The sequence below is a fragment of the Leucoraja erinacea genome, chromosome 2 (genome assembly GCF_028641065.1).
Source record: "Leucoraja erinacea ecotype New England chromosome 2, Leri_hhj_1, whole genome shotgun sequence".
NCBI classification, from domain to species: Eukaryota; Metazoa; Chordata; class Chondrichthyes; order Rajiformes; family Rajidae; genus Leucoraja; species Leucoraja erinaceus.
The window spans coordinates 77,651,672-77,666,186 of record NC_073378.1 but is presented as its reverse complement, the minus strand read 5'-3'; the positions used below and the strand labels follow the sequence as shown (position 1 = coordinate 77,666,186).

General features: G+C 40.8%; 1 protein-coding gene across 3 annotated transcripts; it reads left to right on the top strand.

Moving 5' to 3' along the window:
- The first annotated feature begins 8,664 nt into the window (after positions 1-8,664).
- irx2a (iroquois homeobox 2a) lies at positions 8,665-13,078 on the top strand. 3 transcript variants are annotated; one of them, XM_055659043.1, is made up of 5 exons: positions 8,666-9,144; positions 10,014-10,422; positions 11,059-11,763; positions 12,023-12,086; positions 12,399-13,078. In XM_055659043.1, exons 1-4 carry the CDS (start codon positions 8,908-8,910, stop codon positions 12,064-12,066), a joined length of 1,395 nt encoding a protein of 464 aa, XP_055515018.1. In that variant the 5' UTR covers positions 8,666-8,907; the 3' UTR covers positions 12,067-12,086; positions 12,399-13,078. The 3 variants fall into 3 exon arrangements, with proteins under 3 accessions (XP_055515004.1, XP_055515011.1, XP_055515018.1); XM_055659029.1 differs by lacking the exon at positions 12,023-12,086 and having other exon boundaries at positions 8,665-9,144; XM_055659036.1 differs by having other exon boundaries at positions 8,665-9,144; positions 12,023-13,078.
- The last annotated feature ends 1,437 nt before the right edge of the window (positions 13,079-14,515 follow it).

Below are 14,515 nucleotides of genomic sequence, written 5' to 3'. Positions count from 1 at the left end.
TGAGGGACTCCGATGTATTCCCTCCCATCTTGACTACCTGGGGCCTGGCGGTGAGAAAGTCCAGGACCCAGGCACACAGGGAGGTGTTGAGCCCCAATTCCATTAGCTTCCCGGCCAGTCTGGTGGGGACTATCGTGTAGAAGGCTGAACTGTATTCTATGAACAGCATCCTCACGTAGCCCCCCTTCTTGCTGTCCAGATGGGAGAGAGCGGACCTGGGAGACCTAGACCAAGTGTGTCTATCACCCTGTCTACCAGTATTACTGCTTTCATGGAACTATGTACCTGCACCCACAGATCTCTCTGTACTTACAACACTACCAGGACCATACTATTTACTGCCTGTGCTACCTCGCTCGGTCGGTCTTACCAAAAGGCAACGATTTGTATTTACCGGAGTTACACTCAATCTTCCATTCCTTGGCCCGTTGACCCAGTTGATCAAGATCCCACTGCAATCTTAGATATGGCAGGTGTGCACCTCCTGTGATTGCATGGAAAGCACCATACAACGGAAGAGGGTCGGCAGGAATGGTAGCGCGGGCACGGGAGACACATGTATATCTTAAATATGTTCATAGGTTATCATACATGTTTCCCCCTACCATAGTGGAAAGAACCATAAATCGCATATCATCCATTTCCACATCTTTTACTCTTACCATTTCTCCTCCTGGACGGCTTGAACTGAGGACCTCCATCCAGGGATTGAATTGCACTTCTTCCAATCTAGTGTACTCCACTCAGTGTTCAGAATGCGTGCTCCTCCTCGACATTGGAGAAATGAAAGACAATCCATCAGCCGTTGCGTTGAAAGGATCACCTGCTACAATTTCCGTGAGCTTCAGCAGGATTCCCTCACTTGCCAAATATCCCCTCTCCTTTTAGCCTTTCAAAGGCATTGCGCCCTTCGCAGCTCTTGGTGGTCGGGTTTCCTCCCATTTCCAGACGACGTGCTGATCTCTCGATCAACTACTTCCTGTGAATTGCCTATAATGTATGGAAGGAAAAAAGGACAATGGACATACGTGAGAGAATGTTATTGGCAAATAGACGAGGTAACGGCCTTGTTCTGATGCCGGCATCCATTCGATGGGCACCACTGACCAATTATACTCCACAAATGTGCAGACACAAGTACGCCAACACCTGATATAAATAATAATCTTTGCTAACAGCATTTTGGGAAAAGGATGGGAGGTCGGATGCCTTTAAATTTTGGCGTTATTCTCAGACACCGCTGAGGGTATTCTTTGCTCCAGAGACAGGTCGGACTCCAATTTTTGCGTTATTCTAGAACCGCAGCGGTATTCGCTGGCTTATAATCAGATATTTATTGGAAGTGCAGAGTGACTAAAGTTATGACGTTACTTCATTCCAGTTAATACCCCAACTATATGTCGACATTCATGTTCCATTTGCCATAAAATAAAAGCACGTTGTATTATTCACGTAGACGCCTGCAGACCAAGATGATTTGTTTCGTCTATTTTAAGCGAATTCCACTGGCAGCATGGCAAGAAAAGGCCTTGACCAACACGGTGTCGAAACAACCCCAATAGTATTAGCAAACCAGACTTGAAACGCATGCATCTATTAGATTTATTTTGTATACCATATAGGTTATGGTAAACGTCTCCAGTTTCGCTGAGGCTAAAGTTCATGTAATGTTGAATGTTTTATCTCATCATTTAGTGGGCAAAGACTGTTTTAGCAAGATCCATTCAACGATTTAAAAATTGGCTTTCCCCCTGGTCGTCAAAACCTTCTATAACGTAGTAAAATGCAAACGCGCTCCAAAACATATGGTAGACGTGTGGAAATCAGAACTAAACATCTGGAAACGTCTTGCTTATTTTTAACGTGACAATTCCAGGTGTAATTTTATCAGGGAAAACATAGGCATCTTTCAATAGGCAAGACCAGGGATCCAAATGAAGAAACTTTTAGTGGTGATGACTGAAAACTTTGCAATGTCAACCGACTTCGATGAAACCAGTCTGGTTTGAGACTACGGTTTTTATTTGGATAACCAAGGGTGTGATTGTCCGGACTGAAGTAATGGGGAACCAACCACCACCACCATGCCTTCCCGTCCCGCACACATACAAGACCAGACAACTACACGAAATAGAAGCTGTTAGAGAAAATATTTGTTTTTTTATTGCAAAATACAGGCACACGTTCTTGATCCGCTGAGTTCCTCCAGCAGTTGTTCTTCTTTGCAATGTGAGATCAGTTTTCAGCCTTGGTATGGCTTTGGAGGGCATTCTTTATAGTTTTTGTAAGTGAGCTCAACGCAATTGAGAAAATGGGTAGCATACGCTTGAGAATATTAATGTGATTGAAAGAAACTGCAAATCAAATTCAATTTCACTGTGCTATTCCCCATAACAACCCCTCTGTCTTCGCTCCTCGGCGTCACACACCACCACCACTCGCTATTATCTACTAAATTGTATACAGTGTAGCTTCGAATGGTAACTGTGTTGCATCTGCATATATACAGTAACTTACGTGAATGTGGTTAAACAGTGCCCAGCTAATCGGTTAAGTTGTAGGGACGATGAACGAAGAGAAAGTTTGTAAATTAATTTGGAACAATTACGTGCGTTGACCCCCGAAGAAGGATCCCGACCCAAAACGTCGCCTGTCGATTCCCTCCTCAGAGGGTGCCTGGCCCGCTGTTCGTCCAGCCCCCCGTGTTTTGCACTACTTTATAATACTTTTTTACATATAAGATAAGATTTGCTGGTTGCACTTTCTCCAAAAACACAAGACCAATGTCTTCCTTAAAATCAAATCAGCTAAAAACTAGGTGGATGGTTGTAGTCATGTCATTAAACAATGTCATTTTGCTGACTGAAACTAAACTACATGAACATACAATTGGGCATCCATTAAAACACGTTTAAAATTAATCAATCTAATTATATTGTCTTTCCAGGGTAATATATATATATATATCTATAGAGAGAGAGAGAGTAACCCGAGGTACGTAGTGACATGACCGAAACAAAGAAAACCGTTTGAGCTGGGACTGTAATGAACTGTTGAAAACTAACAGCTTCAAAGTATTGCGAATTAATCTGCTGGTATATTACAAAAATGAACCATTCTACAAATTTCAAAACTATAATAGTACTAGTAATTCAGTACTTTCCGTGAATATCAGATATATCGAAATTCACTTTACTTTAGCGGTGATTACGTCAACTGGCGATTTATTGGATAGCATGGATTTAAGTTTAGAAGTTTGAATGAAAGACACTAGTTGTTTCCAGTAATCTCCACAATCCTTTTAATGACATACAAAGAACACCCACAATAAGAGCATGGACTGCCTTTATGTCACGCATTTGGGACCCCAAAATATCCAGGCTACGCTGCGATAAAGCAATAAATAATTAGAAATGACAACACAACCAGCTTTACGTAATACCTTCAAAAGCAAACCTATTAAAGAGTTTATACATTAGAAAAAAAATAAAGTAAGACATTTTTATATTTAATATTCACACCAGTTGCCGTCCTTCCAGGACAATGATTAAACGTACAAGCAAAGTTATTTCCTCGGTCTACTTCTGCAAACAGCACAAAATGAATGATCTTTTGACAAATACTGTATAACTGTCGAACGATCCGTTTTGAGGATGCTACTTTTCTCTCTTTAGACGTTCATCTTCGTACTCGACGCATAGTACATGTGTAGTCTATTTATTCAAGAGGTGCTCCATCAACCTGTGAAAATTACAGATCATTATATCCCAATCTATTTGTTTCTGATTAGTTGTAAAATTGTTGTCCGAAGTATACAATACGTTGGCAGGACATGCACAGACAACTATCTCATCAATTTAATGTTACTGCTTATTGTCGGCGACTTCACCGGACTTGCCTTCCAAGAAAAAAAAAGATACATTTCTATTTAAATATCATGCTTTCATAGTTTCAAGTTTCAGAATTAGCAATATTGGTGTCAATTATGTAAACAGTTAAATCACTGGATAAGTATGAGATTTTGCGAAACTGCAAACTTCCAACTGCGACTGGTTATGTGATTTAGTAAACTGACGAATTAGAGGTGAATTAAGGATAGCCGTGCCACTGCGTTTAATTTCGATGCATCCAATTTACTCTTCTTTTTGATTTAAGAAGCGTGTGCCTGGCATATACACTGGAAAACAAATGTAAAAAACGCTATTTTGACAAAACCTTGGAAATCCGGTTACATTGGATTTCATTGGTTGAACTGTTCACATGCGGTTTATCCTTAATGTGGAGGCGCATCAGTTAACCTTGTTCGAGCGCCCTCTCCCCACGGCTTCTGTCAGTATAGCCTTGCATTGCCGGGGCATTTAACAGTTGACATTTAATAAGTAGAACTGTGGAAATTTGCGCGTTGGACTTCTGTGGAGATCCGAATCTTTCTTCCTAGAGGACCCTCGCCCAGGTGTTTAAAAAAAATTAAACATCTCTGTGAGGGTCCTATAGGAAGAAAATATATAATAAAGTTCTGAAGTACATACACATTTTTCCCTCTTCGAAAACTTTAGATTTTTCATTTTGTTTTTTTTTGGCATTTCGCTCGGTTCCTGACATTGGAACGAATCGCGAAGAAAGTTAAAACTCGGTAGATCACGAGCGGAGCAACAAGTTACCCTTAGTTGCCACGTATAGGTTTACATTGCGGTCCATTCCACCGTTCTCCGGTTATGTATCCATTGAGAAGTATGTATTAGCGGGCAACTTGAGCTCGTCATAATGGGCAATAATCGTCAGGACTTGGTTTCCCTTGTTTCTGAAAACACTGTACCTCTTCCTTGTTTTGAGTTTCCGACATTGAATCAACACAGAATTCCGCCTCAAATTAAAAGCTGTATCTGTGAATGTGTGGGCATTTGCATTAATAAATGTGTGGGCATTTGCAAATTGCCCATACCATATTACAATTACTGCGAATTCTGAATCCGAAAGTTCCGCTCACCATTTCCGCAGACTTATCTACTTTTCAAATCGCGCTCTGTGAGATACAGCGGTTTCTCAAAGTGCTGGACAAATTCACTCAAACAATATTAAATTAATACATTTCTCATAATGTATATCTCCCACTGCTCAAACATGCACGCGTTCAAAGCACTCCAAGTCCAACGAAAGTGACAACTTTATTTTGATTTAAACCGAGAATATCCAGTTGGACAAAAATCTGTCGATAAACTAAGCTAAACTTCAGAATTTAAAAAAGGTTGGCAGTGGGATGTTTAACAAATAAAAAGAAAGACAAAATTACAGAAGCACAAATGAGAATGAATTCCAATTAAGTGATCGACGTGCCCACGGGAATAAGTGTTCATTTTTTGAAACAATAATGCAACTTTTAAAATAATGTGTATTGGCGACATGAGCAAACAGCATGAAAATTACCAGTGTCCAACTAATAATTACGCCAGTAATTTCACTTTTCTAGCGCTTTTCTTTGCGCACGTTTTGTCTGAGGAGCTGCGAATGATGCGGCCGGCCGCCCGTCAATTTGATCCGGATAGGAATGGGCCCGGAATGAAGTTGGAGTTTAACACAGTACATCATAACTCTGGTTCGGACAGAAATAAGTTATTGCCAGAAATGCCACCTTCACTGAGAATAAAGTGTTAACCAATTATAGAGGGAATAAGCACCTGGGGGTCGCAAAGGGTTACTGGCCGAGACCCTACTCATTTTACTCTTGCGCACTTAAATCCAGGATAGGATTCTGTTCTTCAGCAGGACAATTATTTAGGTTCTGAACACGAAACAGTTCATAAAGCAGCACGGCAGGAAGACTCCGTATTAAATAAAGCGTGCTTGTAAAATTTGACTTTTTTTTGGTAAAGTACTAATCTTAGACGTGGCGAGTGAAGTGTTTCAGTGGCAACCGCAGCACTACTCAGGAATACTAATACGGAGAGGGGGCAAGGTGGTGGGGGGGGGGGGGGGGGGGGGGGGGGGGGGGGGGAGATGCAAGTTCGTATCCCAGCTATAAAAAAAACTGTTCTCATTGTTACAGTCTGATAATGAGCGGGAGTGTGCATTAATACAAATTTATGCAAGAGAAGACGAATTACGACGGGACAAGCCTCCTGTGATTTGCAATTGTGAGAAGTGTGAGTCCCAGGAGCATGCACGGAGAATTTACTAATCTCAATTGTAATTGTGTGTGTTAGTTATCTTGATTGCAAATGCACGCGCTGTGTATGGATGACAGCTTCTTTTTAAAACGAGTGAGAGGAAAACCGTAACACACAGAGAGCTGCCTGTTTAAAATATCTTCGATTTGCGTATGCAGAATTTTTGGTTGCTTTACATATTCAAAAAGGAAGCGTCTGTCTCAGGTGACATGTCGGTCTCCCATTAAAACGTCTGGTATTTTGCAATTATTAGAATGAAAGCAAAGAAACGGTGAGTAGAGTTAGATATTCATAGTTCAACTCGACGACAACTAGCATTTAAATCGATGTGTTTAATTCTATGGAATGTCCGTAAGTATGTTGAAGATGGGATTATTCCGTTTTATTATTTTGTTCTTAGATATTTCTACTAAATCCGAAACCAAGATGAACCTTCTGACTGTAATTCTGTCAAATCGCTTTATTCAATCCGTAATGCAATAATCAATTTACAACCGGTTCTTTGAAACAGCTACACAAGACAGGTCGCTTCCTGGTTTATGATATTGACTGTTAGTTAGCCGGCAACATTAAAATTACATAGCACCTCTATCATCTACGGGTGAGACACGGTCAAGTCAGCCATGCAGAAGTCTGCGTCCGCGCGGGCTAGAAGTAGAGATATCAGTGCGTGGATGGATACCACAGATGTAACTGAAACAACGTGAAGTAATTATAAGAAATCTGAAATGTCTAATTATATTTCAACACTCAATACATAAAATAAACACTGAACATTTCTGGCTACATCTATTAAGGAATCTTTCATTTACAAATACTCTCAAAACACACGAGTGATTAGATTCAAGATCAGGTTTGCAAGTATTTAACAGACGGTCAAGTTGTGATCCACCTCAGTGCGATTACAATTGTTTTTTTTTGTTTCCGTGACTCCCATAAATCCAAGTTACTTTACCACAACGCGCGTAAGTGTCGTTTCAATAATATATGTAGAAAGCTGGGCAGTTGGGCTGGTAACATCGCCGCTCCGCCGACTTCTTTCACGACGGCGGTGTCTCAGTCAGCGCAAGCTGCGCACAATCCATCAGCTCCCTCTCCCGTAACCTCTGTCCGACTGCCAAGTTCAAATTACTTCGCCATTATTCTTTCCCTCATTTGACCCTTTTCACCGACACGAGCTGGGAACGCATTCCTCTCATTTTACCGCCTGTTTGGTTCAAGTTCGTTAAAATGTGCCCCACAGCTAGCCAGCGAACGTTTAATTTCCATTTCCCCTCTTTTGCTCTTGACACTTCCTAATATACTCCAGCGTTCCTTAATTGATTGGGTTTTTTTTTCAAGCTGATATCTCTGACTAATTTCTAAGACTCCGTTAAACGCGCACGCCTTTTCCTTCGGCTGATATGCAATTAGTCTTGAGAACAATCTTAAACAAACGTTTAACAACGTCAGCTTGTCCAACATCATTTCCACACACGTCAATCTAGATTCATTTTTTATTTACAATCCCCCATTATTTCTGGCGAATTGAAATTCTAATATTGCCTGTCGAATTTTAAGTAACTATGTGTAATTTTCGTTGTGGGGAATTTACTGCACTCCCGAAACGCTAAGAATAACTCCCATGAGCAGAATATATTCCACGACCCAGAACCAGTATTTTACTATTCAATTTATAAATCTATGTGGAATTAACACTAGGCCACGAATGTCTTTCAGTGAGGGAAATAAGCGGTCGAAGATGTTTAACAAGAAATCTGTCGGCAAAAATGTGGAAAGTGGACTTGCTAAATTAAAAGATAAAAAAATAAATATGAATCATAAATGAATCATAGATAAACTACAGCAAATGGCATTCAAGAATCGACATATTCTAAATGAACGTATAACATCGCACATTTCCAATCGGTTACCTGCAATAGTGTCAGATTTATATAGTAATCACAAACATTGAGTTGTGTTGGATAGTGCACTGACAATGTTTCTCACTTTAAGGCATTCAGTTGAGTTAGAGTAGGAGTACTGCGCCGACTGTTATTGTTTGCACTTTTCCCCGGTGCATTGAATCCTGCAAAGAGATGTTTCAGAAAGGGCTCACACAGGGGCGGCAGGAAAGTGAAGCCTTGCAAAATAGAATCGCTCAGACGGAGAGGGGAGACAAAAAGGCAGCGAGAGAGAAACGAGGGGGCAATTGACGAAGCAAGGACAAGAACTGGCGATGTACAGAGCAAGGCGGGCGGCGGAGGAAAGAGACAATGCACGGCAGCATTTAATGGTTGAAACGAAGCAACCGTTATGCCGAAGCTAAAGGGGAACAGAGATGAAGAAGTAAGAGAAAGAGCGGCTGCGGAAAGTGGTCCCTGGCCGGGAACTGAGTGCCTGCAGCCGCTGGTTGACTGAAGCAACCCGGAGCTGCCAGGGCCGGAGGGGGCGGGGCGTTGCTATGTAAATAAGCCGTCTGATTGACAGGCGCTGCCCGCCGCCGCTCTATCTAACCAGGACTCAGCAGCGGCGCTTAGCAAAAGCACTCAGGCTCTAGAGCAGTTCCTGCAGCTCCATGCAGACACCTTCCTAACCCAGCACTCAACCAAAACGGGGGGTGGGGAGGAACCGCAGCTCTATGCTGGCTCTCCAGTAACAAACGAACTCTCTCCTTTCTCTCCCTCTCTCTCTCACTCTCTTTTTTTCTATCTCTTGATTTTTTAAAACAAATCTTTTGTTCTGTTTTGTTTTTTGGAAAGCAATGTCTTATCCTCAGGGTTATCTATACCAGCCAGCAGGGTCGCTGGCTCTTTACTCGTGCCCAGCATACAGTGCCTCCGCGCTGACCGCCCCAAGGAGCGACGAACTGGGCAGAGCCTCGTCCGGCTCCGCGTTCAGTCCCTACGCAGGCTCGGCAGCATTCACAGCCCCCTCTGCAGGCTTCACTAACCCGCTTCAGTACTCAGCTGACCCCGCTACTGGATTCCCGTCCTACATGGTACGTCAATAAATTTAAACTGACTGCATTTGCGGAGTTATTATTGGTATAATTAGATCTTTTTTAATTCCGAGAGTTTTGGCTTGAATGAGGTTTGGTTTTAGAAACATGTTTGAATGTGTTGTTAAATTTATCACCTAGCTTGATGGAACAGAGATTGAGATACAAAACAGACAAACCCAGAAACTCCGTGTTGCGCTTTTATTTCGGTGAGAAATCGCATGCACAAAGAGAAATGATTTATTCTATAAGAAACATTTGGACTAGTTGTGTAAAAATCTGATACCACGGGCGGCATCTGTTAAGTCAAAAAAAAGTTTAACGATTGAGGGAAACGGTGAGGTGTAAGCATTGGAGTGGAAAGTGGCGAAAAGCAAAGGGTGAACGTTAAAAGATTGCTAATTTTCGGAAGTAAAGGCGAATAGTAATTGTACTGCCGTTTACGCATATCATTATATAAGGCCGGAAGAAGATGCCCTCGGTGTTTAAATCGGCGCAACTAAATCGCAGCAAGAGCAATAGCAACGTCCATAAGCAGCAATTGTTTAGAAAAAAAAACATCCAGCTGGATTGATTGTTTACAAGTTGCTGCAAGTGGTTTGAAGATAATGTAGGAAGGAGGCTCGCCGCCATGTTTAAGTGCTCTGAAAATAGTACTCTGAGAATTAAAATAAAAACATAAATACGTACAGCATTATCGATATTTATTTCAAATTACACGGAAACCATCATTAGTTTAATGGAGTGCGTTGAATAGTATTTCAGATCAATTGATAACACTGCCTTGATCTTCCTTGTATCAGTATTAAGTTGGAAATTCAGTGCAGAAAATATTGCAATAACGATGGCGTTTCTTGATGTGTTTTAAGGGTTCGCCCTACGATGCCCACGCCACAGGGATGGCTGGAACCCTCAGCTACCACCCTTACGGTAACGCTGCTTATCCTTATCAACTCAACGACCCCGCTTACAGGAAGAACGCCACCCGCGACGCCACGGCCACGCTCAAAGCCTGGCTCAACGAGCACAGGAAAAATCCCTACCCCACCAAAGGGGAGAAGATCATGCTGGCCATCATCACCAAGATGACCCTGACCCAGGTCTCCACTTGGTTCGCCAACGCCAGGAGGAGACTCAAGAAGGAGAATAAAATGACCTGGGCTCCCAGGAACAAGAGTGAGGACGAGGAGGAAGAAGATTTAGGCGAAAGTGAAAGAAGCAAAGAAGAAAGTTCTGAGAAAAAACATGATCACATCGAAACTTCAGCCGAGGATGAAGGTTTGTGATTGTGGACTAGATTCTCCTTAATCAATTCCTTCCGATGACCTGCTCAATTCTGATAGACAAGATAGATATTAAAACAAATACCGGAATCGATATTTAATGCATTCGTGCTCCTGAACCCGTTGGGGACGATGCCACACAACCTCTGTGCATGCAGGCGGGCGTAAAGATTTAGGAATCACTGATACAAAATATATTGCCACTTGTTTTGTAAAATCACCAAGCACAGGTTATGAGATCGTAATGGGTTTCCGCATATTGACAAATCCGTGTTACAGCATCTAGAAGTTAAATATTGCAACGTTAATTATCATTTTCAGACAATCAGACATCCATAAAAATGTGTTGTGTTATTTTAAACGGAGGGGGGATTGGCCAATTTAAGATTGCTATCAATTACGCCACATCGTGATGCTGTTACATAATCAGTACAATATCCACTAAATCCACTTGCACCGCATTATAAATGAATGTTACTTTTGCCTGTATTTGAATGATTGTGCATCGTTCACCGGGGCCTTTTTGTATGTTAGATTGGTATGGTTATGCAAGTACCCATTTCAACAGAAAATGGTAAAACGGGAGAATCCGACCCATTTTAATCATAAACACGTCTTGTTTTTGTTCCAGGTATTAGTTTACACGTTGACACACTGACTGACAGTTCCTGTTCCCCCGAATGCGAAGGCGATAAAGTAAACAGAGTGGAGGACAGCATTTGCGAATCTGGGTCAGAATCGAAGGAAAAATGTGACAATTGTATTGTTGATGATGATGATGAGGATGATGATGATGATGATGTTGATGATGATGGTGGCAGCGATGAGGAGGAAGAGGGCAGGGACCTATCCCACAAAACTATGAATTCCTCGCCTCTCACTAGAGTGGATGCCACACTCCTGAATGTGCAAGAAGAAGAGAGCTCAGGGAGTGGGAATAAAAATCGCCTGAACAGTATAATCTCTTCAACTTCACAAACTCAAGGCAGCAAACCCAAGCTCTGGTCTTTGGCGGAAATCGCCACCTCGGATATTAAACAGCAGATCGGTCAGATTTGTTCTTCATCGCCGACCTCCTCGTCATCATCGTCTAGCTCTACTTATCCGGCTACTTCAATCCTTGGCAGGCCCATTTACTACACGTCCCCCTTTTACACTAACTATACGAACTATGCTAACTTTAATCACCTGCAAAGCCAAGGCATACTGCGGTACAGCACCAACGAGACTGTCTTAAACACTGCTTCTATACACAAACAGAGTACTGATCCGCTGAAAAATACCAGTTCTCAGCTGGAGCAGCACTTCAGAGCCATGAACTACGACTCCAAAAAAGGTACGTGCTGATGCAAGCTTTCTGTTTACAGTGAAAAGTTGGCCGTTAACTATAGCCACCCATCACCCTTAAAAACCAACTATTTCAGTAGAAAGCTCTGGTGTCAATTGCCACAAGCTTGAGTTGGGTATCCGAACGCATATCACGATGTTATTTATTCCGCAAGAATTAAAATTGTACTTGCAATATTAGCCAGCTGTAGGTTGATAGATATACAGACAGAGAGCTGTGACTAAACGATGGTTGTATTTTTTGACAGACCCCAGTGATGTCTGCACAGTAGGAGTGCAACCATATCTATAGATGTATTATCAGCAGTGCAAGTAAGTGATCATGTGCATTGAAACATCTAAATTATTAAGTTTAGAATCAAAACCTTGAAAGCAAACGATAAATATTTTTTTAAATCACACAAAGGAAATATTCCTCTCACAGGAAATTGAATCAACTTGATTAGGCTGCTAATTTATAGGTATGGAATCTTTAGGGTGTAAGGGAAGCATGAACCCCATATCACAATTCCTGCAGTATTTGAAGCGAGTTGTGGTTACTGCGTCTTTAAAACCGTGACAGCTGTGCGATAACAATTGAAGGGGTTGGTTGACTGGGTTTTCTTTTATTTCCTTGGTCTGCAGGTAGGTGTCACAATTGCTTTGAAAATGTCAGCGAGCCATCCCCCAGCTATTAAGCAAAAAAAATGTACATAATACCGGATCACATCTTGTGCCACTGTATAGAGAAGACCCACAGAGCACTATTTTAATTCCACAGATTATGTTATTGAGAGAGCAAATCCGTGCAACATATCTGTGCATTTGTTCGTTAATTATTATTCTGTATATGTGATTTTTGGAAAATAATGTCTTCTCAGGTTTTCTTCACGATCCGTTTATTTGCCACGTTCTAGGTGTAATGCGGCTTTATTGTAAAACTATTTGTAGATATACAGTAGAACAATGTGATTGAAGAACTTGAGTCTCTGAAAAGTGGAAAACATTTGATATTTATTTTTGTAATGATAACACAAAGCTTCTAGTAATTTATGCAAGTTGTATTGCAATGGAAACTGAACATTTTGTAAATAAATCTGCTTGTTATTTTGGAAACGTGATGACAATTACAATCTGTTTGGTTGTTATAAGCACTCTTTGCTAATTTATATCTTAAAATGTAAATAAAATTGACTGGCCTGTAACTGCAATTTCTTCAAAACGTTGTTTGAATTATTCGGCATTACTTTTTCACGGTTCATTTGTCATTAAAATATTTTATTTTGCTTTTATTTTGGAATCTGAATTAAAAAATCTTTAAACAAGCGTTTGATATTTACTTCAAATCAAAAATGTTATTTATCATTTCGAGTGTAGGCAGCGAGCTGAGAATAATATTAAACATTCCTGAAATACAGCAGTATCCAATCTATTGAATATTTAAATTGCAACCCAAAGCATCTATTCATTATTTAAAAATGGCATTATCCAAATACAGGATGTATTTGATAATCGCAGGTTTGATCGAGCCCGTTATATATATATGAAACATTAGATAATCAAATGGGTTGCAGTTTATATCGCGGTGATATAAATGCCAGAATCCGCTCATTTTCTATTGTAACTACTATGGAAAAGTGGATTTTTGAAGTACATGTGTGTGCATTACCATGCCACATCTAATGGTTCGTTAACGAAAATTCCAGTAGATGCAGCATTAAAAAAAGACTGCAATTAATGCATAACAACCCCGAGGGTAACTTGAGAGAAATCTTGGTGAATCAAGATGTTTTTTGAGGTAAAGCAAGGTGAAAAGATTAGGGAAGGTTAAAAATCTGCAGATCATACGGAGGTTTTTGTTTGTTTCATTCATTTTTTTCAATGATCACCGTATATTTGGTGTCACGAATCATTCTATTTAAATGAAAGCTAAATATATGCAATTAATTATAATAATTAGCGTATTTTCCAAAGGAACATAAATATCCAGAATTAGCCATTGTGACAAGTCGACGGCCTACAACAACGCCTTTGACTTCGCTGTAATCAATCTCGAAATATTTCAAAGGCCCCATGCATTTCACTCCATGGGATGAGTAATAATATTCTACTGCACGATTTTTTAAAGAGTAGTATTAGATCCCAGCGGGAGAAATACTAGTTGCTGTTCCGTTTGGAGCGGCCAGTCGGAGTTCATTATGGAGGATATTCGACAATTTATAAAATCTTGTCTAAACATCTGCCATCTCAAATGCCTCAATCTGGCGGCTGAGGAGAAATTGCTTTAACAGGAGAAATTGACACGCAGGCTCTGATAGCTTCCCCAGTGACTTATTTCGCTCTGAAATTTGTTGGCGTTGGTCACTTCTCGTTAGCGAAGGGCATTTGAAAGTGATCCCCTGCAACATTTGAAGCCATCAGCCTTCGGGATGTTAAGTGTTTAATGACCCGTTCATCGACCAAGCTTGATATTGTTATACAGTATTGCGTTTATTCAGAAAGAGCAATAGCTTTTGTCTTGCCATTTATCATTTATTGGAAGAATATTTCTTCATCCTTTGATGAAAAACAAGCACTGTTAAACTGCGGTATAACATTGACACCGATTGGAAACAACTGCAGCACCGCCCCGCCACCCCCGCAACAATAATCAGAATTGTATTTGCAGATTTTATTTTGGCAGGAAGAAATAAACTGAACACTTCTTGGATATCCACTCCACCCACTACCATTACACTGTTAAAGAAAGATAATAACTTAAT